This window comes from Paralichthys olivaceus, chromosome 13 (assembly GCF_024713975.1).
Source record: "Paralichthys olivaceus isolate ysfri-2021 chromosome 13, ASM2471397v2, whole genome shotgun sequence".
NCBI lineage: Eukaryota > Metazoa > Chordata > Actinopteri > Pleuronectiformes > Paralichthyidae > Paralichthys > Paralichthys olivaceus.
The window spans coordinates 18108265-18135212 of record NC_091105.1 but is presented as its reverse complement, the minus strand read 5'-3'; the positions used below and the strand labels follow the sequence as shown (position 1 = coordinate 18135212).

The 26948-nt window shown below is 41.0% G+C and overlaps 1 protein-coding gene and 2 long non-coding RNA genes across 5 annotated transcripts; 2 read left to right on the top strand and 1 right to left on the bottom strand.

Moving 5' to 3' along the window:
• The first annotated feature begins 236 nt into the window (after window positions 1-236).
• On the top strand, window positions 237-4734 carry fzd1 (frizzled class receptor 1). Its single transcript, XM_020091283.2, has one exon. It carries the CDS (start codon window positions 560-562, stop codon window positions 2213-2215), a length of 1656 nt encoding a protein of 551 aa, XP_019946842.1. The 5' UTR covers window positions 237-559; the 3' UTR covers window positions 2216-4734.
• Window positions 4735-13681: 8947 nt separating this feature from the next.
• LOC109632108 (uncharacterized) lies at window positions 13682-20511 on the top strand. Its single transcript, XR_011245940.1, has 2 exons — window positions 13682-15534; window positions 19647-20511. It is a non-coding gene; the product is annotated as an uncharacterized lncRNA (long non-coding RNA).
• On the bottom strand, window positions 16783-19632 carry LOC138413566 (uncharacterized). 3 transcript variants are annotated; one of them, XR_011245943.1, is made up of 2 exons: window positions 17679-19632; window positions 16783-16976 (listed from the first exon to the last, which is right to left on the bottom strand). It is a non-coding gene; the product is annotated as an uncharacterized lncRNA (long non-coding RNA). The 3 variants fall into 3 exon arrangements; XR_011245941.1 differs by having other exon boundaries at window positions 17683-19632; XR_011245942.1 differs by having other exon boundaries at window positions 18181-19632.
• Window positions 20512-26948: the final 6437 nt, after the last annotated feature.

Sequence of the window (26948 nt, the reverse complement as noted above, 5' to 3'; positions counted from 1 at the left end):
TATTCTGTATTTTTTTTTAAATTTTTAAATTTGTATTCCATCTCTAGATAAATAGACTGTGTGTGTATGTGTGTGATATTAAATGCAAACAACATTAACAGCTAAAACAAATTTCACATGCAGCACATAAGAAGCCTGCAGCACTGCAATTCTGTGTAGTGGACTTTTATTTAGAAGGTGCTGAGCGGAAGCCCGGGTGCAGAGATGTGAGTGTGAGCGCAGTGAGGCGCAGTGAGGGAGCGCAGAACAGGTTGGAGCAGCAGACTGACGCCGCGTCGCGCACACTGGAGGCTGCTTTCCTGGAGGAATATGGGTTGTTTTTGTTGATTCCAGCGTTTGTGATTAAAACCTGTGGATTTTTATTTCATTTCGTCTCCTGAGCTAGGCTCGAGAAGGAGCCGGTGGGAGGGGGACTGCTGGAGATCCCGTGGAAGAAGCTGCTTTTTGTTTTACGTTGCTCAGAAACGCCAACAAAGAGCATTCGGGAAGTAGCCTGCTGCGATAACGCAACTTAGTTCAGTAACAAATACAAAGTGCGGCGGTGGACACGCGCGTCAACATGGTGCGCAACAGACTCCTGCGTGCGCTCCTGGCGGTGTCGTGTTGTCTTCTGTTCCTGAACGTGGGGATTTTCCGAGTGAACGGGCAGTACAGTGACCGAGGAATGTCGATACCGGAGCACGGGTTCTGTCAACCCATCTCCATTCCCCTGTGCACGGACATCGCGTACAACGAGACCATCATGCCGAACCTGCTGGGTCACACCAACCAGGAGGACGCGGGGCTGGAGGTGCACCAGTTCTACCCGCTGGTGAAGGTGCAGTGCTCCCCGGACCTCAAGTTTTTCCTCTGCTCCATGTACGCGCCCGTGTGCACGGTGCTCGAGCAGGCGCTGCCGCCGTGCCGCTCTCTGTGCGAGCGGGCGCGCCAGGGCTGCGAGGCGCTCATGAATAAGTTCGGCTTCCAGTGGCCAGACAGCCTGGCGTGCGAGTCCTTCCCGGTGCACGGCGCCGGGGAGCTGTGCGTCGGCCAGAACATGTCGGACCGCACAGAGCCGGAGCCCCCCGCTCCCTACCCCACCGACCGCACACCGGCAGACCCCATGAGCGGTCAGTTCAGGTGCCCGGCCTCGCTTCACGTGCCCCCCTATTTGAACTATCGCTTCCTCGGGCAGGAGAACTGCGGTGCCCCGTGCGAACCTAAGAGATCCCACGGGATGATGTACTTCAGCGAGGAAGAGCTCAAATTCGCCAAAATCTGGATTGGCATCTGGTCAGTGCTGTGCTGCGCTTCCACCTTATTTACCGTGCTGACCTACCTGGTGGACATGAAACGCTTCAGCTACCCAGAGCGGCCGATTGTCTTCCTCTCTGGGTGTTACACCATGGTGTCCATCGCCTACATCACTGGATTTTTACTGGAGGACAAGGTGGTGTGCAATGACAGATTTGATAATGACATCAGGACTGTGGTGCAGGGCACTAAGAAGGAGGGCTGCACCATCCTCTTCATGATGCTGTACTTCTTCAGCATGGCCAGCTCAATCTGGTGGGTGATCTTGGCTCTCACCTGGTTCCTGGCAGCAGGGATGAAATGGGGCCATGAGGCCATTGAGGCTAACTCTCAGTACTTCCACCTGGCAGCCTGGGCCGTGCCCGCCATCAAGACTATTACCATCCTGGCTGTTGGGCAGGTAGATGGAGATGTGTTGAGTGGCGTCTGCTTTGTGGGCATTAACAGTGTGGATGCCCAGCGGGGCTTTGTCCTGGCACCGCTGTTTGTTTACCTATTCATCGGAACCTCCTTCCTCTTGGCGGGCTTTGTGTCCCTGTTTCGCATCCGGACCATCATGAAGCACGACGGCACCAAGACAGAGAAGCTGGAGAAGCTGATGGTGCGGATAGGGATCTTCAGCGTGCTGTACACCGTGCCGGCCACCATCGTCATCGCCTGCAATTTCTATGAGCAGGCCTTCAGAGAGCAGTGGGAGAGGACGTGGATCAGCCAGACGTGTAAAACATACGCTGTGCCATGTCCTGTCCAGAACCACCCCAACATGAGCCCGGACTTCACTGTCTTCATGATAAAGTATCTCATGACGCTCATTGTGGGCATCACGTCCGGATTTTGGATTTGGTCTGGGAAAACGCTCAACTCCTGGAGAAGGTTTTACACAAGACTGGCCAACAGTAAACAGGGGGAGACCACAGTGTAATGTGGTGTTACCACACACAGACTGACAAACTGAATGATAATCCTCTTTATTATTTTCATCTGATTTGTCTTTGAGACACTCGGTATGTTTTTTAAATGTACATATACATTTGTGAGATTTTTGTAAGTATATATTTGTATTTAAAGATTTATACGATTCTTTTTCAAAGAATACATTTTTTTCACGGACTCACTGTGGACACTACTGGGAGCATTTTCTTTGATCAGTGAACTGCCTGAGAGCAGTGGGGTCTATTCTGAGCAGAGTCCCGTGAAACCCAAGTGCTTCCTCGTGGCTGCCTCCTCATCCTTCACCCTGATTAACCAGCTGCAGTGTGTCTGTTGTACGTTTGAGCTGCAGTTGTCTGGGTCTGGAGGGAAATGTCAGCAGTCTGGGACAAGCGACGGTGCACAGGTTGTGAATGTGAGTCATTGTGACAGATGGTGGTGGCCTGTAGCTCAGGTCGTGACGGTTAAAACATTCCTTTCCAAATAAAACACAGGTATTCATGACAGTTTGAAGGACCAGACAAGTGATGTTGCATGTTTTAATCCTTTAGATTGTGTCTTTTTTAACTGAGATTTTTATAGCATTTTTCCTGCTGTCCTTGAAACAGCTTTTTCAGTAAGATATGAAAATCTGCATAGTGTCCCTCAAGGCTGAACTCTATTTTGTTCAAAAATGTGTCGTTGCATTACAGTGCACGTGTCAAATCAAACCAAATTGAAAATAAGCTGCGTTCTGACACAACAATGGCAGCTTTGACTGAAATAGGAAAAAAAATTCCCACATATGAAGTGACCATTTGATCTATTTACTGCGAGGAAAGGAGCAGGATCCAGGGACTTTCTGAAAGGAAAGAAAACAAAAGGATACTGTAATGTCGGCTGTAATGAAAGTGAAGGTCTAAAACATGCAAACACACTGTGCATTAACAACAGTGTTTAAACAGCATTAGCACATTGTGTATTTGTATTTAGTGAATTTAGATAAAACCAGCTGGAGTGGAAATTTGAGTTCTTCAAATACAAAACTGGAAAACAACGAAGCGTAAGACCTCTGTGTGTTTAACCACATGTATAACTTGTACCATTTTCTGCATACAGTGCTATGTAAAATCATTGGACACCCTTTGAGCCTTTTACAGTTTGTTTTATTTGTCAATATTTTTTCAATTTCACATTTTCTTACAATATTCTATAAAAGCAAAGCACTGAGAAAAACATATTTTCATGGATTCAAATAAGTAGTGTGAGCAAAAATAGGTTCACAATGTGAACTCAGTGTGGAATTGAAATAATCGGTAAATTCATTGATCTGTGAAATAATCTGCAACTATTTTTTGATAAATGATTCATTATTTTAGTCATTTCTCTCACAGGTTCTGGTTTCTCCGATGTGAGAATTGTGCTGCTTTTTGTTTTGGTCACGGATGAGCTGAATAATTTGGGCTCTTTGATTGTCAGTTCACAAAAAAAAACGATTTCAATACATGACCTTGGGCATAGAAAATAATAAGTAAATAAGTAAATTGACTATTGACATCTTTATGAATCTGTAACTACAGGTTCTGTAAATGATGCATAGCTGTGATGTGCAACAATTTTGACTACTGCCAGGGAAACCCCCCAAAACCACCATCACAGTAGAGTTAGAGATATTTTTGGGTGTAGAAAAAATATAGAGTTTCGTGGAATGTCAGCTATATTGGTAACTTTGGGGTCAAGGTAGATCAGTTTTGAAAAGAAGCAACACTGGTATTGCTTTATGTGTCAATGCATAAGAGGTGACTTTAGGTCATGTCTTCAGATACTGAGCTGTAAATGCACCTGCATGATTGTTTTATTTTATTTTATTTAGGTAATCTACTTATAAAATCCTCATGGCACATTTTGAAAGCATTTTTACAATTATTGTAATTCAGTAACGGTCATTAGAAGTAATAGAATTTCCTTAGGGGGTGTCCAGACTGAAACATGGCATTGTGAATGTGGCTGTCAAGCTAATCCTCGGAGAGGTTGTCTGTCCTGCACATATCACATATGTTTGTAACAAAACATGTTTTTGAATTGTTGTTTTATTTTTCAAGAATATGATCTTAACCTGGAAGGTGAATATGTCAGTTATTGCTGCGAGGCGACTCCGGTCGATGTGCATGCAGAGTAATATGATCCTGGTGAGCGTAGCTGTGTGTCTGCACTGTGGGACTGAAGAGCAGCCAGCAGCTTGCATGTCTTCCACTGCAGGAGAAAGGAAGCCTTGTGCTGAAATGCAGAGCAGCTGCTGTCAGTGCAGCTCAGCTCACACACACATCATGACTTGTGTTCTTGTCAAATGCTCTTCCACATGGTGCTTCCGATTCATAATAATCCTTTCATTGTGTTGACGGCTCTACAATAGTCATGGCTTTGAAGTAATTTCCTTTGCATTTGCTATGAAGAGAACCTTTATATTTATAGAAAAAAAATATATATACACTACATTTCTTTATGAGAATAAAAACAGTCTCACCCTTGTCACTGTCGAGCCTTTGTAAAATTTCTTTTGTTCCGTAAAAATGCTAAAGAAACACAATCCTGCTTGTTTGGCAGATTTCTATATAATTCTATACTTATATTGTCTTTATATGTCTGTATGATATGTACAAAACTCAAATCACCTCACTACCAAAAAGTTATAAGATATTTTTAAACTATTCCTATATTTTTCATAAAAGATGGGAAAGGACAAAATGTATTTCCTTTCTCTATGTGAAGATGCTTTCACATGAAGCTAATATGACACAAATCAAGTAGGGATTTTCATTTGTATAATCTTTTTGGATCATGAATCATTAGTGTGTTTCAGTTTTAATTTTGCTGATCCACAGAAGAGGGACAGTAGCACAAGTACAAAATGATTTCCTCTAAGAATGTGACTTCACAAGGTACTAAGTTGACTTGATTAAGTGAATCTGCTGAAGCCTGGTGTTCACTGTGGTTTAGTTTTGTACTTTGTGGTACTTTATACAAATTTTTCATCTCTTGCATATAAAATATGATATAGTGTAAGTGATTGCTCCAAGGCCAATATGGGCAACGTAACAGCAAACAGCAACCCTAAAGCTGGAAATCAAATTAGAATGAGAACATCAATACCAAGGTCAACTTGGTTTCTTTTCACTTTAAGATAAACATGGTATAGATTAATTTAAAGACTGGAGGCGAGGCACAATTTAAACAGTTTGCTGTTGGATGGCAACTTTTTTTATTTTGTTATTCTAGCAGCAGTGGTGAAAAATCTACAGGGTTTAGTCTTGGAAGTAAAGAGAACACAGGGTGCAGAATAGATCACTAAAAGTATGCAAGTTTTACCTGAGCACAAATAGCAGCTAAGTCCACTTAAAGTATCCAAAGTAAAAGCAGAATCAGGGTTTTATATTATCATTTATTGTTTTGTTACTTAAACAGCTATATGTAAGAACTGTGCTTATGTTGTAACTGTTTCCAATTTCAGAAGCTACAAGCTAACTAGCTAGAGAAATACAAAATACAGTATTTCCCTCTGAAAGAAGGTGCAGAAGATTAAGAAAGCATAAATAGGAAATTCCAAAGGGCTGTACACATTCACTACCGGAACAGATTCGACTGGCTAATGTAGTGCAGAGAACGATTTTTTTTAAAGCTTTAAATCTTTCGACCCTAGAGTGGCTGCCATGTTCACGGGTCATCTACCATGGTCATTGTTCCAGGCTGCTTGGCCTTTTATCAGTTTCACAGCCTGTAAAAGCACACAGGCCTTTGAGTCCAGACATGGATTGACACATGCATATGACAACTGTGAAAACTGCCCCTCTTTCATAGAAAGAATCAATCGCTGCGGATCTCATTACAAGTTTACCACCAGTGTACAGCCTCTTGTTAATTTCAACTCCCAAGTGGAATTAATCTTCAATACTGGGAGATCCAGTGGATAGAAAAAAGGAAAACAGTGGAAAGAGTTTGTTGTTCTAAGACTTTTCTCTCTACTAATGTGCACATCATAGTAACCTGTAACTGAAGCTGTGGTTGGGTCAGAGGCTCACAGTCCTGCTCTGCTCAGGAGCTTAACTAACATCTGGTTCCACTGTACAATCTGGATATGAACATGCAGTATATTGTTTTACATATGTCATGCTTCTGGGTATCAGGCAGCTGAATCCGTGTCTTGGCGGCTGTTGCATAAAGACAAACAATTCTCAAACAGTAGCTCATTTTGCAGCTAGGATTTTTTTTTTCTTGCCAGTGGGACATGATAATTCCAAGGCTTTTATCGGAGTTTTCGTTATTTCAGGAATTATCTAAAAATGCCACTGTGTTGAATGAGGTGTCCGGTCGCCGCACATTAATCAAGAAAATTAGTGTTTGATCAAGGACAGCCTCAAGGTTGATATTTATTGAATAAATAAATGAATAGGTAGGTAGCTAGGTTTTTTCTGTTCGGACCACAGCTTTACAGTGTTGATTACTCTCAGTCCCCTCATAATATTGTTTCTGGCCACAACAAGCAGCTGTCTTGAGACAAAAAAAGCACACAGACATACAGAGAAACTATAGAGACACATTGAGCAGCTATGGAGCCATATATTTTTAAGACAATGTTGCGTTACAATATTTCCCTCTTTAATTCTAGAGGCCTGTATAGCTACAATGGGGAAAAACGTGATCTCAGAGACCTTGACCTCGGTTTGATTGCTGGTGCCAGACAGTCTGATTCGAGTATATCTGCTGATCTGGGATCTTCATCTTGTGATAGACTGGTGACGTCTCCAGGATGTATCATGTCTTCAAGGATTGGTCCATTAATACCATCACTCATTAGTCTGACTATTGTTGCTGACCATGTTCATCTTTTTATCAAACTGGTTTCATGAACAGGACAGTTTGTTCAGTACACGTCAGTGACCTCCACCGTCACGAGATATACATCCAGTACAACCTAACTGAGATATGGTCGAGCAGGAGATCGGCAGCATGAATATGCAGCCAACAGATGTGCGGAAATTATGTGATGCAGTCAGGTCGATATGGAACAGGATCTCAGAACATCTTGCTGAATCCAAGACATAAAGAACAAGCTGTTTTGAGAGTAGACAGAGTACAGTGTCTCCAATAAAGTCCTCTGTGAGAGTCTCTGTCTGTGGAGAGGAAGCTGTGAGACAACTGTCATGCACAACCTATGGAAATTCAAGCATAGCATTAAAAAATGACTCCCTTTTTCTCCCAAACACCAAAAAAAAAACATTTGTAACACTGTCCATTAATAGACCTAAACCACAAGAATCTCACCTGCCTCCACAAGATAGACTGGAGCTGCATTAAGAGGAGATTTGCAATAAATTTAACACTAAGTTGTCACGTGGCAGAACAGCTCAGCATGGTTCTGGTTGGGAGGCAAGAAAGTGAAGGGAAGCTTCCATCAGTAGACTTCATTTTAAAGTGAGTGCCGTCGGTCTCTGGTCCAATCAGCAGCTGCCACGCACAGCTCAATATACAAGGGGAAAAAATGTAGAACAGGGTCATTTAGACTATACAAATATATGATTGAAAATTTAAAGTATGAAGTACATACATTTTTTTGGAGGGGGGATTACGATCAACAGGATTTGTTTGTTTGTTAGTCAGAAATGTCTTCCTCAGCTGATGGGCAAACAAATCCCAGTGCTAAACTTTCTCCCTCGGATTATATCTTGGATTATGTTTCTACACAGAAATAGAAATATCTCAGAAATTTCCACAACTAAAGAAACTTTCATAAGGTAATTAATAACCTTAGTCAGGTTGGAAGCAGCTGCATGTTACAATAATATAAATATACTTTATGTGTTGTAAACAATAAAACATCAATATTGGTATGATACTTTTAAATTTTCATAATTGCAAGTGGCCAGCCTCTTTTTCTCTACATGCACGTTGCCTATTTATACAGGAAACAGATCTTTTGAACGCATGTGGGTACCCCTGACATTGAGTGGAATGAGCTATAAATAAGAACTGCAGACCTGAGGAAAACGGACCCCCACTGTTCTTTTTTACGCCCCCAAGAGATTTGTATTTTACTCCTCATTGTTGAATCTCAAACTGCCTCAAGGTCAGCTGTGTGCTGCTGCCGCTCCGCTCCTGCAGCAGCAGCATCTTGGCAAATGAGCTGACACCATGCTGCCTGATGCTGTGAACTCCACCTCACTGTCTCCATCTGTGGATCTGTTGTTTTATATACTTCTTAGGCTGCCTCTCACTCATACACCCACATATGTCACAGACTATGCTGCACAAGTCAGATCATTGCCTTTCACCTGTTCCCCTTTTATCTCGTTTCCCTTCTTTCCATGCGCTGAGAGACAAGAGTTACATGCTTGTGCTCACATACCATTAGCATTACAATTAAGATAAACCCAAGTGCAGACTTGTTTTTTCTGCTACTGCCAGTGTGGTGTTATAATATTTGCTGGTTGGCAATTCTTCTTCAGCTCAAATCATAATAAAAGTTTTTTAAAGTGTGCGATGGTGTAGATTCTGAGAGAGTGCGTTTGTTTTTGAAATCTTTTTACTCTGCTTGTCTGCCTGAAACTTGCTGCCTTTGCCATAATCTGCCACGCTCAGCCAGCCTCCTCTGCCACCTCTGCATTCATGTCTGGACTCCTGTCTACCTCTCTGTCAGCACACTCACCCAACTGGATCGAAACTCTGAGATTTAAACTCATCGAGCGGAACCTGGGACTCTGAAAACATTTCTTTGTGTTGACTCATCCATTCTATTTAAGAGCTTTTGGGTTTAAACCTTGTAAACTTGCCTCCATTCTTTGTTCTGCACACATCAGTGTGAGTAAATCCTTATCATTATAATCAATGTGTTCTTATGGTATTTTTTATCATTCTGAATCCTCTAACAAGGAAAAAACTTATTTGGGCGGCTGTGGCTGAGGGGGAGAGCGGCTGTCTTCCCATCTGAATGCTGAAGTGTCCTTGGGCAAGAAAATGTGCTGCTAATAGATGCACTGTATGAATGTGTGTGTGAATGGGTGAATGGCATGTAAAGAACTTTGAGTGGTCATCAAGACTAAAAAAGCACTATATAAATACAAACCATTTACCATTCTTTGCCTGTTTGTGAGTGTATTTAGACAGGGTCAGGCAGCGTGACCAATAGGCTAATCTAATGATATGAATACAGAAGTATATTATATAGTATATTCCATATTTGATGTCTTGGTTCACATAGTATTACAATTTAGCTGCTTTATCCTCCTTTTTAATTGAACAATACATTTCTACACTTATGTTATATGAAGTAAGTGAAAATTATGTATTTGATCCTTCTCACCACAGAAAGATTTCTGTTGTTGCATTAATGTTGAAGATCGAACCGGGTGCTCCATTTCCCCATGTGAGCACTGTGTGGTGGAGCTGAGGCACAGCCACCCTAATGGGAAACACAGACCTGGGTATAAATATCCACACCCCTGTGTGTGTGTGTGTGTGTGTGTTTGTGTCTGGTGTGTGTGTGTGTGTGTGTGTGTGTGTGTATGTGTGTGTGCTACCAAAGGGGAAGAGCAGGGGTGGGGTTGTGCCAGCACAGTCAGTGCTATGGCAGGGGTAATGAGAACCACACTGGTGGGGGTTAGACCTTGATAAATGACTCATTCCATAACAATGTTCATACCCAAAATGGAGTGCGGGATCATAGACGTGATCTCACAGCAGTCACTTCACTTTCTTGTTTAATATCTTATAGTGCAAGCAACTGCTCAGGTCAAAAAAAAAGGAAAAACATGTTGCTGTGAGCAGTTACATATCATTTATAATGATAAGTTATTTCTGAAGTATTGTTTTTTTTCAACAGTCCATTGATTTGAAAACCAGCAACCTTTTAGACACATTTGTTTGAAAATCTCCTCAATATGTCAGTGTCAGATCATCCAGTGCAACAAGCATCTGCATCTGAAACTCCATTTATATATATATATATATATATATATATATATATACATTCAAAAGTGTTTTGTATCCACATTTTCTCCAAATACGATTGACATGGACTCACTCCAGCTAATGTTTCTCCCTCCTCTGGTATGTACAGCTCCAGAAAACAACAACCAAAAAGGTCAAAATAGAAAAATAGCAGGAAATGCTATTGTAGCCATTTGTGTCTCTATACTATTGCTTTTCTTGTTTTTCAGTTGCCCTCCACAGGTGTCTGGAGCAGCATGAGAACTGTTTCCTGTGTTTATTGGCTGATGGCTACAACCTGTCTGGTTTGGAACTGTGACATTTTTTCCACACATATTGTTCCATGTAGATTGGCCAAGTATATATCTAATGGCAATCCAATAGAATGAGGTAACAACATAGATTGTTGATGGATCTTAATTACTTACAGTAGTTACTTACCTTTAGAGAGCAGAGGTAACAGACAAGGGTTAGGATTGTTACTCACTCGTAAGGCTAACCTTATCTGAATTTCACACATTTTCAGTGCAGCAACTGTCTCCCAATAAAGTGGCAGAGTCAGTAGAACTGCTGATGCTACTGAGAATCAACAGTCCTGTTTGAATCTCTTTGCAGGTTCCAGATCTTTGCTTATTTTGGACATACCACGGATTATAAATATGATTGGGTTGTGAAAATGATCAGACCAAGTTGGACAGTTAGTGTTCATTCATTCAGTCCATCAGCAGATGAAAACAGTTTGTGTCCTCTGTGGAGGACCTTAGGATTGAAATGTTAAGAATTAGTTTTTCACCCCATTACAGTTAAACAATAATGACTTATTGAGTTTCTTACAGTTTCCAACAATCTCTTCAGGCAGTCATCACATGGGCCTAAAAGCAGGAAACAACAAACATGTTTCCTTAAAGATAAAGGTTAAATGGTTAACAAAACTTTTTTTTTTTAATATACTGCCTTGGACTGGCTTCACTGCAGATAAACCAGGTAGGATGACATTTTTTTAACTTTACTTTGCACCATAAAAAGCTCTGCAAATGACCTCCAGCACACCAACAATAAAAAAAGTACAGTGACAGTATATTGTAGAATTGTTTAAGGAGGAAAAGAAATAATTCTGAAGTAGCTCCAGAGCATGTGAAAGAAGCAGTCATTGGTCAATCTATTAATTCCAGAGATGTTTTTCTGTCTGTGGCTTGCATACCTCACGAACAGTTCATTTTTTTGGCTCACACTTGGCATATGTATTATTAAAGGCCCAAGGAAGAACAGTATTAAATTTGGTGCAATTTGGACTTGCTCTATGTTCAATATTAATAAACTCTGAATAAACAGGGGACCCGCACTCTGTAGCCGTGGCAGCTGGGACTCATCAAGTGACATTGTTGATGACGACAACGTATTCATGACAATGAACTGATGCTCCAGTTTGTGGTTCTGCGCACTGGGTTGAACTTGACTAAACTTTGAACAGGTGAACAGCTCTTTGTGCAGAAGCGGTGCTGCAGCTTCAGGATTCTTTCCAGCAGTCAATTACTGTAGGTCACTTTTATAGTTTCAGAAGGAAAATTGCAACCAGCATCACCACAGGCCAAACAAAAGCCCATTCCAAACAGGCACATTTAGAATGGGTGTTGCATTAGTGAACATAATTTCAAGTTGTGACCATTTTATATCTTTACGTCACATGTTTTCTGAGATATTTCTTGCTTATGTCTCATTTATTTAAACATTGAGCATGAAACTCTATGCTTAATATTGGAACCACCCTGCCAAAGTACTTTTTTAAAGTTCCATGAAAAAGTGAATGGAATTTCACTGTGATTAAAGGACTACAGTAACTTTCCAGACGGGGATTGCAGCCCAATATCCTGCACCAGCCTGAGATGAGAGGAGGGCAGAGCCGGCCTCCTTCACAAAGCTTTATCCTTCAGATATCATTTTTTGGCTGAGCAGGAAGAAGTTGGATGGAGGGATATGGATTGTGCGTGTATTAACAGTGTGTGCGAGTCTGACCAGAAGACTGTGCCAGAGTACGGCTGGCAGCCTCATCACAGGCTTTGGAAGTGAACAATTTGCAGTGCGACTGTTCTGATTCATACACAACAGCTGTCAAGGGGTGGGTGGGGGGTGGTGGATGTCGAATCATAGCATACGTAGTAGTCAGTGATTTTCTGCAAACAAAGACCTATTTATTTAGTTATGTCTCCTCTATTAGAGATGGACATGCTTTCCGACAAGCCCCTCTCTTTGCCCTGGAGAGAGAAAAGAAAGAGAGACTTCAGAGGAAGAGAGAGCAAGACATGGAATTCCAGGCCAGCCTTTATTGGTGCTGTCCCAGTAATATAACCACCCCTCACAAGACAGACATAGAATTTCCCATTCCTTCCAAATCTTGGCTGAAAATGAGGCCATCATTAGCTCTGGTGAGGAGAAACTCTGCCACAGCCCAGAGAAAAGAAAGAGAAAAACACAGTGCCAGGCTGCTTCACACCAGACCTACAGCCTGGTAGATTCTTAGCTATGAACTGATATTTTCCATTCTTCAGCTTGTTTGAAACATTTATTGCCTCCTTTGTCTGAACACTATGTTGATTTCCATGCAGCCTGTTATTTTGTGAGTGCACACAGGCATTTCCTAAAAAGAATGTATTTTTAGGGGTTTTCACAATTCCTCTCAACATATGCTCCAAGACACTGAAGGGAAGCTGTGTGTGTGTGTGTGTGTGTGTGTGTGTGTGTGTGTGTGTGTGTGTGTGTGTCTTAGAGCAGCCTCTCTCTCCTTTGTGGTCATCCTCCTGGACCTTTCTGTTTGACACAGTAAACCACTAGATCCTTATTTCCTCTGTAATATTGTGCCCCATGGTGGAAGAAGGAGACATGATGCGAGATCTTCACCTGGTGCTTAAATTTATTTTAGTTACCAGTCCCGTGCAGGTACAATGTGAGAATGTACATAGTTGAAAAGAAAATTGAAAAGATACTAAACAAATAAACAAAACTCTTCAAACTGAAGTCAAATACTTGTTACTAAGCCACTCTCTCATGGGCTCTCATCCACACGTCCTCCACGCCCTGAGGAGCATCTACCCACTGCCTTTATAGTGGAAGCCCCTCCTACCAGACAAACCATAGTGACCAACATCAATTAACAAATCTCTATCAGATACGACATTGAAATATATATATATATACCCATCAGCATTTCACCCGACCTAGCCTGTCACAGAAATATCACACTATTATATTAGATGGGCATTTAAAAGAGCATTTCTGTGATATCATTCAAAACACCCCTCTGGACTGGCTTTTATGTGGTACACTCCAGATTCCCCTCTCCATAAATGGAGTTGGAATCTCCCACTTCCTGTTTGCCAGTGGAACCAGGACCCTACATGAAGGTGAGGGAGGGTGGATATAACATCACAAACATATGTACCCAAAACCTTTAATAACAATAAATGTTTGTGAAATAAAACTCTCCATGTTTTATTTCTCCATGTAAGACCAGCATGCTGTTGCATCACTGAGCGTTTCTTTGGAACAGCCCTGGGTTTGTGTCACTAGTGTAAACAATCTTTGGCTTTTCAAGTTATTGTTTACTTGTTTTATTGAACCACAATTTGTAACTTTAGCCAAGAGTTTTAAGATATGACCAAGTTTCTCTTGCTGTAACCCTTCTCCCCCTGCTCATACATTAAGAAGAACTGATTCGCCCCAAATTCCCAGTCCTTTTGTGAAAGATTTGAATTGAGTCCATGCATGTATGAAGTTTCAGCAGTCTGCCTTAATCAATTTGAGTTGAAATCTTCCAGATGCTCTTTTTAATCTACATTTCCCATGTTGCATTTTCCTGGACAGTGCGTCCCTTTGTGTTGCGGTGTAACAAAGAGAGGGAAAAATGCTCCGAAAATGCTGCATCTTTGGAAGAGATCCACTTCATGTGGCTACTCCTTTAAGCTGAAGCCTTTTATTGTCTCAGAGGAAGTGTTGTTTTACTGAGATCGCAGCACTGGAGGAGTTGACAGTCTCACTCTTGTGGAAAGCAGCATGCATCCAGCTGGATAACTGGATGCATAGTTCACATCCTCATTCTGCCGTAACAAAGGAAGTATCTGTGTTTTGCTGGCGATGGGAGGATTTATCAGTGCTACTTCTGCCCGGGTCTGCAATGCAATCTACTGGACCTGCGAGAGCAAATGATACCCCACTAGTGGGTCTCAGGGCGTATTCCACCAGGGGAGTTGTGGCTTTGTCTGCACTGTTTTCGGGTGTGTCAGTGGATAACTGCTTGGCTAGGCTTTGGTCCTCCTCTCCCACCTTTGGACGTTTGTACCTCAGAGGCATGATTGCTGTTTCTGTGACTCATTCAGTGCATAGGCTGACGTCTGAGATTGCCACATAGGGGTCATCTTCACTTCAGCCTGGCAGGTGAATCTCATGACCCCTTAGCTGGGTGGACCTATTTTTTTTACCTTCTATTGTTCCTGGCTTAAAAGGGTCAGGGCTGGGGTCCAGCTGGGCGTACATGTATCCCTGTGGCCTTTGCTTTACATTGATAGCCAATAGCAAATGATTTTGGAATAGATTTCGCAGTTTTGAAAGGAGTTGAGCAGCTTGTCTTCTGGGTTTATTTGGTCGCCCTGATTGGTAGGTGCTCATAGAGCTGGAGTTACATCCAGTAACTATCTTGGTTTGTGTTTACACAATTGTTTATTAAATTGAGGAATGGATTTAATATTTTGAATAAAATTGAAATCAATTATTGTTACAATGAGACACAGTATTGAATCTAGTCTCACAAACTTCTCAAACTTAAAATGAAAATGTAGATAATTCAAGAGTTTAAAAGGCTACAGGTTTATCAATGTTTTTATGCATTTAATTATTTGATTTATGTTTGTTGTTGTTTTCTAGCATTAGCATATGAACATCCTGTTTGTGTGGGAGCGTCCCTTGCTGTCTTTGCTGCTGTTAAACTTATGACTAGCTGAGTGTTGTGTTTGTTTGGAGCACAGGCCTAAGGCCCTGCTTCTTCAAAATGACAGGAAACTCATTCATCCATCTCCTGTAACCTGAGAACTGCAGGGCCATTGGTACAATACCTCGTCCAAATCTCTGCACTCACTCAAACAGCAAATTACCCATATATCTAGATCCGATCATTTATAAAGAGAAGGAAGTCTTCATCAATCTGCGCAAGCACTATTTCCTTTCATTATACAGTTGCTCATTTGATATTTTTCTGCCCTGAGGGTGAGGGGGATCGTTCGAAGTCTTTCCGCTCTGAATTGCAGCTGTGGAATTCTTCCTACTCACCAACGCCTGTTGCTTACTCAGGAAAACACCCACGGGGTAAGCAACTATATTTTTGGTTGTTCTGGTCAGGCCTTCAGGCTTATAAAATCTTTTCTTCCAGCCAATCTACAATTTTACCTCCAGATAACCCTTTTTGGATATTTCAAATTTTTTTGTATCGACTTCTAAAATTGTTGCTGTCTTTGGCTGCACCAGTCACTATTAATGACCAATGCAGCCTATAATCTCTTTTCTAATCCTGTTTGACATAAACATTTTTCTTATCTCTGTTTCTGTCTCTTCACAACCCATCACTGAGTGACTGTGAATATCAACAACTTAGTGAAGGCCGACAAGCACGGATCTAATCCTATTTCCTCACACGTTCGAAGACTTGGGTTTGGGTTTTTGATGCAGCTAAAAATACATTATGTATATTATATCCACTTTTCCACTGCCTTCTTCTGTTTAAAACATTAAATGGTTATTGGATGTGGACTGTTGCTCTCCCCACATGCTGACGCTGAGATTTTAATGATTTAGACTGTACTTGGACCTGCCATGACCACCACTGTAAAGCAATTTCTCATAGTCCATTTTAATTAACTGAGGAGCTGGGCCACCGCTCCATGCAGTGTCATGGTAAACCTGTTTGAACTCTAAACCACTCTGGTTGGATTTGGGTTTCCCAGCTTCCTGGATTCAATTATATTCTCCAAAAACTCTCACAGCAGCCACACAGAGCAGACCCCAGGATTTTCCAACCCGGGCTGCTGTGTGATATCACCATATTCAATTTAGATAAAATACTGTATGTGCGCATTTGTGTATGAGAGAGAGAGAGAGAGAGAGAGAGGGAAAAGGAGATGTTGTGGTGTTATTTATTCATTATTTTCTCATGTATCGTGTATATAAGAACACAATTCTGCTTAATGTTGACCAGCAGACACACATGGTTGGCATACAGTTGGATTCATATAATGAATAATATTTGCTCTCCTGTTTTGGTCTCCACCAATCTCTGAGAAACACATCTCACTATTTAGCTGCTAAATGCTCCACTGTATGTTCACCAGCTGGATACTCATTTGTCTGTTTGCTGATGAGGTTTTTCTGTCCCTGGAAACAACATTGATTAGACTGAATCATAACAAGTGGTCCATAAAACCCTAAAATGAGCTGAAAGCCAAGATACTAATACACTCCATCAAGATTACAGGAACTGTATGTGTCATTTTCTGTGGGCTTTTCATACTGAGTAATCCTTTTCCATCCATTAATCAATTTGTTGTCGTGTAAAAAGTATTGATTAGTGCAGCTATACATTTGTATAATCTGCACACTATTTTTTTAATTTAATTTTGACATATTGAATATGGAAGATGGGCAGCTGCAGGGGAACATAGGAGATATTTGATGGAGTTGTATTGGGGCTGGTAGCTCTGAGCAGTGCGGGTCCAAGGGCAGCCTGGGAAACTCCACAGTCTCCTGTCAAAGGTCTGTGGATGGAGATGAGTAAGTCAGAGGTCAGAGGTCAACAAACAGGGAGGAGATGAGGAGGCCTGTTAGATCCTTTCAGACTCTCTACAGGCTGTGCACATAAGTACCATAACATATGAAACAGGTTTCATCACGCTTTGCCTCATTTGTCTGGAGATGGCAATGTCCACAGCTATTGGTAGGATTTCCATTACATTTGGGAAAGAGATTAATTGTCACCATGGTTTCAGCATTAAGCTCAAGCAGGTCTCCCTCAGTAAAAAAGCTTGGCTGTTTAACTGGGAAACTGGTTTAAATGTTTTTTGTTCTCAATCAGTGAAGGATTCCAAACTAATTCTCTATTATACTTAGAGATAGCTATGTCAAGGAACTGATCAATTATCCTGCTGAGGAAATGAACTGTTAATAATAGCTGTTGATAATCATAGGTGATGAGAACCCTCTGACAACCTGTAGTTTATCTCCTTAGAGTTTTACCGGTTGTGTGCTATGGGTACGGAGGCCTGAAGAATGTTTTTATGTTTTTGTGCATCCACTGAGAAATGTTTGTACTTTATGTGCACAAGTTTACTCAAAAATCAAATCATATGAATATATATATATATTCATAGATATTTCACAGCATTCCTTGAGCTTGGTATTTCATAGCATCCAACATTAACATTTGCTGGAACCTATGCTCAACCTCCTGACTGTGTTACCTACTAATAGTCCATGCACCTCATTCAGATGACCTGAAAATGCCTGAATTAAACTAATACATTCACCCTGAGTGCCGACCTGAGCTGGGCCTATTTGCTTAATCCTGTTAATCTAGTTGATATTGCTGCAGGGAGGGGCCTCGAGGTGCTATGGGAGACCCTGATTGGGTGTGATGTCATCTGTTTCTGCTGCCTAACTGGGCTTTGCCTTAAAGTGCTTTCCAGTATGTTTAGAGATCAAAAGCCACACTCGCCAGAGCAGCTTTAATCACCTCCTCTGCTAGGGGCAGGTGTGTGTGTGTGTGTGTATGTGTGTGTGCATAGTATTGGTTGCTGGGTGCGGATATGCAAAGGGTTGCTGGCATTTCCAAAGATAGCCAGGCTGACATTTCTATTGACTTTGATGTTGATAATCCCTCACAAGTTCCCCAAAGCTAACTGATATTTTATGTGGGCATGTGTGTGTGTGTGTATTTGCGAGTGCATTTGTGTATTTACTCACAAGCTGTTGGGTCAAAATTATTGGTGTTTACCTATGAAAATGTTCCAGATTGGAATGTAAACAGTTTTTTCCATCTATTTTAAATTAGATTTAAAATCCAGAGTAAAATCTCGGGTGATTTTTTGGGGGGAATTTACCGTCTTTGATCCTTGTGATTACCCCATGGACATATCACAGTTAAAGGCCATGACATGACAGTTTAAAGGGCACTTTAATGTTGTGTTCATTTATGGTGAGACGTGGGATGTGCAAGAGATGAAAAACACTTGTCTGGATCTGCATGATTAAAATACCACTTTGGAAAAAATTTAAAAATAACATTTGTTTATTCTTGACTTTTCATGTTACACTAGGAACTGTCATTTGACAATGCTGACTTATTGATGAGGGAATATGACTTAAAGTGTAGTTTTATTGTATTTTCCTTGTGCAGCATAGACAGTTTCATAAACTAATATAGTTGACTCTCTTGTTGTCATATGTTTGCCTCTTGTCCATTTGTCTACATCTGCTCTTATTATTATATTAAAGCCAAATGAGAAACATGCATTGCAAAAGTTAAGATATTGGGATGTCAGTCCTCACATTAGGCTGTTGCAAAACTAATAAATAAATTGAATAAATTGGTCAGTAAATACATTTTGGTATCTCATGACTCTGGTCTACACATTATCATCAGCCAGAAAGGAAGCTGCCACTCACAGCAATATGTTGCTAAAGTTTGCAACAAACCACTCCTCCTTCTGTAACTCAAAAGCTTAACCATAGCTACTGCCTAGAATAAATTATGTTTGACAGTTACAGAACTGCCAATACAAGTTGGCTTCTGCTTCTCATCTTGTATTGTCTTTATTTTACTATGGTATATGTTTTATAGCACACAAGAAGTAACATGAGCTGCTTTCAGACGTACACTGAACCCCACAGATCCTTTGGACATTCTCCAGAGGGGTTGCATGTGTATGTGTATGTGCATGTGCATATTGATGAAGTTTCTCATGCAAGACAGATGCAAAAATGAAACCAAAAATCTAAAACTAAACAAATATCTGTGGAGGAAACTGCAGAGCCATAAATGTGGAAGACGTCAAGAGAGTGTTGGTGAAACAAAAACATGGGAGCAGAATGAATACGATCCTGTTTCTAATTGCTACACCCCCCCCTCACCTGAACCAGCAGAAATGTCTGTGTTGTTGTGAACACATCTTAGTGGAAATCTCCTACTGCGTTGCTCATGTGTGAAAGGCTACCTTCGGAGAAAGTCAGGAAAGTAATGTTGATGATGATGATGATGAATATAAAGATGACAAACAAGTAGCTTGTCACATGGAACAAAGTGGACTCACAGGGATCAGTCACACTTTGAGTAAACAGTCTAATATGCTGTCAAGATTCAAATTGTTGGCCGTTGGAGTTCTTTAATTTTCATAATCAGCCTCATCCAACCTCATCTTCTGCTCCATCAGGGGTAATGATCCACTGCCAGCTCCAGCAGCAGCAGGAGGGAGAGGAGCCATGGTAGGAGGAGCAGCTGGAGGAAGGGAGGCTTGGAAGAGGAGAGGATGTGTGCGTAGGAGGGGAAGAGGAGCAGCTGGAAGAGGACGAGCAGCAGGAGCAGGGTCTTGATTTACCCTCAATGAGTGAGAAAGACAGAGATAGCATCAGTAAAACATTTCCTATTAAACTGTGAGCATTCATATTTCATGGGTGGCTGTTGCTTGCCATGGCCTTCTGCTATTTGATGGCTTTCATTAAAAATCACAACACAATGCTTCTGTCAGGATTGCAATCATCACGTAAACATACCGACACCCATGCGCCTCCATAACTAATTGTATTGTAGGATCCCGCAACTCTCCAGACTTGTCTCGCTATACACCATGGAAGAAGATGGAGAAAGGGCCTCAGGTGCTGAGCCTCCGTCTCAACAAAAACATAATCATTGTCATCAACAAATCATAAAACTGTCTGTTTACATATTTTAATAAAACCAATATGTTTATTAAATTTGCTTTCATGAAAATCATGACAAAAATAATAGTTTTATTTAAGATATGTTATCATGCCTACCTGTTGCTCATTTAAAAGCTGCATTCTCTCCGAGACTGTACAACCTCCTCTCACAGTATCCAAGTTGGAAAGCTGCATTTAATTGAAAACTTATTTCTTCCCATGCTTTAAGTTTTGTTTCGGATGTAACACCAGAGGCAGATATTTATTTTAGTGTTTTATTTCAAACACTGGATAGGAGCAGCAGCAGGTCTTGTGTCCAGCTGGGGTTTCATATGTGTTTGGGACTATCCATAATAAACCCACCTTGATTGCCATGAAGCCACTTGAATCAATTTTGTTCATTATGTTATATGATGCCAGACATTTTGTCTAATATGCTGCCAATTAGATTGGACTCTATGACATTGTTTTTATTTTCTTGAGTGAACTGAATTGATATATTTGTTGTTTGAACAACAGTTGATATGTTATTATTTCATTTGTGCCATATTAATGTTTTATTTTACATTACATTACTGTGCATGTGTTTTAACTGGCACAGACTGGTCTCTGATCATGTGGTTATAGCAAGCGAGCTCACCATGAGAACTGAAGTCAGCCATAGCAAAAGAGCCTAGCTCAAGAGTTCTCACCTTTCCTGAGTGAAAGTTGATCTCAGCAGCTTTGAGTAAACTTTTAGTGGAAGTTGGTATTATTCTTTGTGGTAAGATAAAATGCTTTGTGAAATGTGTTCATGTATCGATTGACAGTTGTGAGCTCCCAGGACTGATTTTGTCCTTCTCTGATTTATTAGAGGAACAAGCTTACTCATAAATACTCATCTGCATTTCTGTTTGCTGTCTCACATCAGCCTCCACATTAGGATATGTTGTTAAGCATATTTCAATATCAAAAAGTGCTATTTTAAGAAATGTCAAAGAAGAAGGTCTAACTATAACTATAAATGTGTCAGTTTTGATCCTACAGTACCTCACATGATGATAGAAATATTTGATCAAATAGGTACTCATTTTATTCATAATCCTAATCTGGGAGTTAATGAGCTAAAACGTGTATGTATAGTATACAGTATATCAATTTAAGACATTGTGAAATATATGTATTTTATTTTTCATATTTACTTTTATTTGTACATATTTAATATATGACAAATAAAAAAGAGCATTTATGTATACAGTTGTCTTAAACTATGATCATATCTTTATCGAAGATACCATTATAAACTATTTTGTATTGTTCTCATACATACTAAACTCAATACAATACCTTCACAATATAGGTTTGTAAAAACTGACAGGAGTTAGTAAACCTGGAGCCCAGTCAGTAAAACAGGAGTTTGGGTTAGACTCAGCACAAGAAGCAGATGTGAGGTCTATAAATATCTGACAGATGAACAACCAGCTGTTAATTTGCATAAAGATGAAAAGTCTTATAAAGTAATGTGAAACAGTTTAGATATCATATATCAGTCCACAGTCAGACAAATTGTTAATAAATGGAGATGAGTTTCTGCAGCAGCTTCTCACAGTGGAAGTGGGTGACCAGTCAGACGCCTCCAAAAGCAAAATACAAAATGTTCAGTGAGGTGAAACAGAAGCTAAAGGCTTATGGGACTCACTAGAAGTGGATAACAGCCTTGTTCATGAGTCTATGAGAATAATGGTGCATGGCTGCATGGAGCATGTGTGACTGTAGTCTGCTGAAGAGCAACCGGATACTACACAAGAGGGAAGATGTGTTGTGGACTGAATAAATTGAGATTGAATACTTAGGAACATCTTCAGAATTAGTTCAAACTAAGAAACGTACTCTTCCTTTTGGGGTGGACTAGTCAGAGCACAGTTCATACCAAACATCCTAAAAACATGGCTTTGCTGAAGCAGTTCTGTAGGAAGAATGATCCACAGGTTCTTCTGAACATTGTGCAAGTCCAATCCACAGCTTCTGGGGGAATTGAACCTTGAGGAACTAACACATTCTGGCTCAAAGATTCCTTCAGTAAAAAGTGCATGTCTTAACATCAGTGGGATAATGAGCAGATGTGCCTGATAAACACCATCTGAGTTATGTTTACCTTGAAATGCAATACATCCTCCTTCCACACAGCAGAGTGATGGTTGTATGTCAGAGGTTAATGGTGTGTCATTAGCCCTGCAGGAGAGTGAGGGGCCACAGACTTCAGAGGTCAGTCAGTCAGTCTCTGTCACTCTCTGAGTAGCCGACCAGTGTATCTGATCAACTTATGAATGAGTGTAGTGGTGAACCAGACCACAGTCTGACCCACTGACGTCTCTGGCTGAGAGACGTCAGTGGGTGATATGAAAAAGCTTTTCGAAAACATGTTTGTTGTTTAAAATGATGCAGAAATAAAATATTGGTGTGTGTCAATTGTGTGATGAATTCCTCAGCTCTCTTTGCAATATTCAAATTGTCCTGAAAAAGCCTGAAAACAGACCCTGCAAAAAAAAGGACATGATACAAATGACAACTTTTTATTTTTGTTTTGAGGTACAACCAATTATTGTTACACACAGGCGGGCATCTGGATCGACCCCTGGTGGCTGGCTGTATTAAGCTCATGAATCCAACCCCCTACATGTAAGCACATGAACCAAAACGAAAAGTTAGAATATGCTGATGCTGATTCATTAACGATACTGATTTATTTACTGTATGTTAAGTATGCTGCAGGGAGGATTCCTGGGTGACTGTTTACAATCGAAACAACTGCTGACATTAGCTGAAAGCACTGATAACCTATTTCTGTTGTGCTCACCTTTACCGTTGAAAAAAAAGTCCAAAAGCAGGTTTTCTCACATTTAGCTTTGTGTTTTGTTTTTCAACAATCGTTGATTTGTGAGGGGCTTTGGACGCCCTCTCCTTGTATTTGATAAAATGCAGTAAGTATCAATTCACTAGACATAAACAACAAAAAAAAGCCAGCTTAAATGAACTTCCTTCACGCCCCCCCCTCCTCCCCCAGTACGATGCCCCTGAGTACACCCTTATATTAGCAAGGCCTGTCTGCAGACTGTGCTAGTCCATGCTTGTCTGCTGTTGTCTTTCCTCCGATCTGTGTGTGAATGAACAGGTGCTGGAGTCAGTCACTGACACCAGCAGACTCCTATCACAGCAAAGGGAAGATCCTGTGCCTGAGCAGAAACCAAAGCTTTATCAGGGCAGGTCATCTCCTGCTGGAGGAAGTCATGTCATCTGATATGTTCTTCCCCAGCCTCCTCTTCACCCCGTCTTTATTCCAACTTCCCTCCCACTGTCCTGTTCTCTCCTTTATCCATAATGCATTCAGACGCATCCTCCCCCCCTGTCACTCTTCTACTTTTCTGTACTCAGTTCAAAGGAGCTTATAACACACTATTCTGACATGATTTGCAGTTAAGACTATAGGCTGTGACCACACAGTCTGCTCTGACATACTGACCTGTATGAAGGTATGATCAAACTTCATTTTTACTTCAACACTGCTGAATACATTAAGCTCTTTTTTTCAGGTTTCTATCTAACTGAGGCCTGTTTAATGCAATCATTTACTCAGAGGAGATATATTATGCTAATAATCAGGTTCATGATGTTATTAATTTTCTTCCTCATGTGGTATATGTATACTATATTTCAGGATAAAGTATTGTGTTGTCCTTGTTTCCTTTGGACTGAAGCAATGATTTGACAAAAGAGTGTAATTCTTAGTGCAGCTGCCCAGACTCAGGTTACAGCTCAGCATTTGGAGCTGCTCTCTTTACTGTGGATACATGGGGAGGGGAGGAATAATCAGAGTTGCGGGCGGAAGTGAGATCAGACACCAGAGATTAATTGTGCTGCAATCTAACATTTCTTTACACTTGAAAAGCCTTGGCTGGATCATGTGACTGTCTGAACTTCTAAACTGGAGTATCTCAGTTTTTTCAGATCGCCGGTGAGATCAATCTCACACAGTCTTGTCAGGATGATAGTTAGTGTATAATGTGATGTCATCTTGCTGAGGACATCAATATGCTTACTCTCCCCTCAATCCTGGATCTGTAGCAGCATAAGCACAAGTTTTGATTGAACCACACAGGTTAAATGAACAATGTCTTGTACTCTTGGCCTTTGGCCACAGAGCTGTTGGAAAACCCTCTCTTCGATCAGCACAGTGCTAACCCTTTACCACCCACTCCTCTTTTAGAGGCAGTTTACCTGTGCAGACTGGATTTTGTGACACTGGGACACTTGTCGTCATTCCAGAATCTTTGAACCTTCTCGGGACCCCTGGGAGACATGGCTGTCCTTTTCGAGAAATTAAAAATTACATTTAATTTCTTGCAGTTGCATTTAGTGAGGGGGGCCTGTCTGCTCACAGCTGTTACACCACTACTGCAGCGCGCACACCGCACAAACATAACTCCCCTGTCCTTATGTTCCCACACCTCTCACCTGCCTGCACAAATCTCTCACCCATTTGCCAAAGCCTCTGCTTCCTCTCATCAGGTCTCTGGCAGTAACCCTGGGACTTCTGGATATGCGGATATCTTTCATCCTGCCACTGCAAAGTCAATCATATCCCTCTCACATAGCGCAGTGCCGGATGTTCCAGTGCACAGGAGGACTAGGCCTCCATGTGTCAGTGTGTGCATGAATGTCCGTCACCACCCTCACAGCTCCGGAGATGAGACCGCAGGTATGGTGTTGTGTTAAGAGCTTATAGCTGTAGGCTGAAGATAACTGACTTCTATTGCTGTAATTACACTGTACTCTATTTGTGTGTTAACATGTGTAATAACATATCTGTGGGACCCTTCATGTGCTCACATTTGAGGCTCCACATCTGAACTGGAGAAGAGTACAGAATAAACTGAAGGAATACTGGAAGTTCTCTCTGCATAGAAGCAGATCTGTGTCTGAGGTAACTGGGATCCTTCGCTGCCAGTCAACTTCCCAGCGTTTCTGTTGTGCTTACCCTCGAGGCTCAGCTCTCCATGTTACAACACAACAATCATCATTCTGTCAAACGAGGGAAAAAAAAAACTCCTATATCTGTAGTATTCAATATTTGTGTTGTCCAGCACTGTGTTTACTGATTTTAACTTAACAAATAAGCCTACTGTGGTGTTCGATTTGATGATGTCAAGCTGCTTTCAGAAATCCATATGAATTCCAGAGATGCCCCAGACTTTTTGTGGATTGTATGCGTGAACGCAAATGTTCCAGTGAGTGCCTCCGGACCTTCAGAGAAACTAATCCCAATTCTGAAAATGGCTATTTAAACCAATTTGCAGGTAAAACAACATTCCAAAACTGTGGCCAATCCCAGCTGATATAGGACGAGGGTTGGGCGTCACGCTGGGCAGTTTGACAGTCTATCACAGGGCTGACATGTAGTGACAAACAATTGTTCACACTCGCAATCACACTTACAGGCAGTTTTAGATTCTCCAGGCTGCATGTTTTGGGATTGTGGGAGGAAACCAGAGCACTCAGTGAAAACCCATTCATGCACAGGTAGAACATGCAAACTCCACATAAGAGGCAGCAGGCACATTCAAACCCAGAACCTTCTTGCTGTGAGTCAATAGTACTTCTGTAGCATCATGTAGAATAATGTCTGTAGAATGATGAAGAGTTTTTGCAATTATCAGGGGAATTGTGTTCTTTTATTATTGTTTTTTTTTTTTGCATAGTCACACGTGCTTAAGTTCAGTCGGATGAGTGTTAGAAAATCAACATGTTAGCAGTGACTCAAAGGTTATTGCCTAATGTGTCAGAAATTCATATGTAGCTCTAAAACATGCTTCCATTACTACTCATCAACAACTGGTCCTCTGAATAATGGATCTACCTTTAAATGGAAACGCCACCACATTAAAGTGTAAAGTTCCAGGCGTTGGGAAATAGGCTTACCATGTGAAAAGAAGTTTTATCAAACTTTTAGTTTCTCAGTGAGTCTGAGTGAGATCCGTGATGTCAATTGAGTCAGCGTGGGTTGGGGCTGAGGTCTACAAGTTTGAAAATAAAGAAAATCTGGAGGTGTGGAGTAAGTGAGCTTATCATATCTCTGTAGCTTCCTCCTCCTCTCTCCTTGAGGCTAGAGGCTCCTGGCTACATTAGATCCCAATAGTATAACACAAGCAATATTCAAGGCAATACTGTTGGCAGTTGAGTTGCATTGTGGGTAATGAAAAAGACAGGTTTGAGCAAGTAAAAAGAATGTGTTGAATGAAAGGATATCTCTGATTCTGCGGCATTGATTTTGATTCTTATTTCCATTTAAGTCCAACAATGTAATGTTGGTGGAGCACACTTAAAGGTAGAGTGTGTAGAATTTTGTGATATCTAGTGTTTAAATTGCAGCTGAACACCCCTCACCTCACCCTCTCCTTCCAAACATGGAAAAGAACCTGTGGTAGCTTCAGTTCAAAAACTCAAAAGATGTTTAGTTTGTCCAGTCTGGTCTAATGTAAAAAACATGGCGCCCTCCGTAGAGGGGACCCCTCCATGTAAATATAAAGTATTTAAATATAAAGGGCCTTTTCTGGGGTAAAGAAAACTACAATTCATACAATTTAGATGAAACGAACTAGTGAAAACATCATGAGGATTATTCTACATTGAATTTATGACAATAGTTCCCTTTCACCTAAATCTTACACACTGGACCTTTAAGTTTCGAGAATCTAATATCTCACAAATATTGTTGAGGCACCTAAAAATCGTTTGTGACCCTTTAAACCAGTGTGCATGGTCATTACAAATGCAGTACT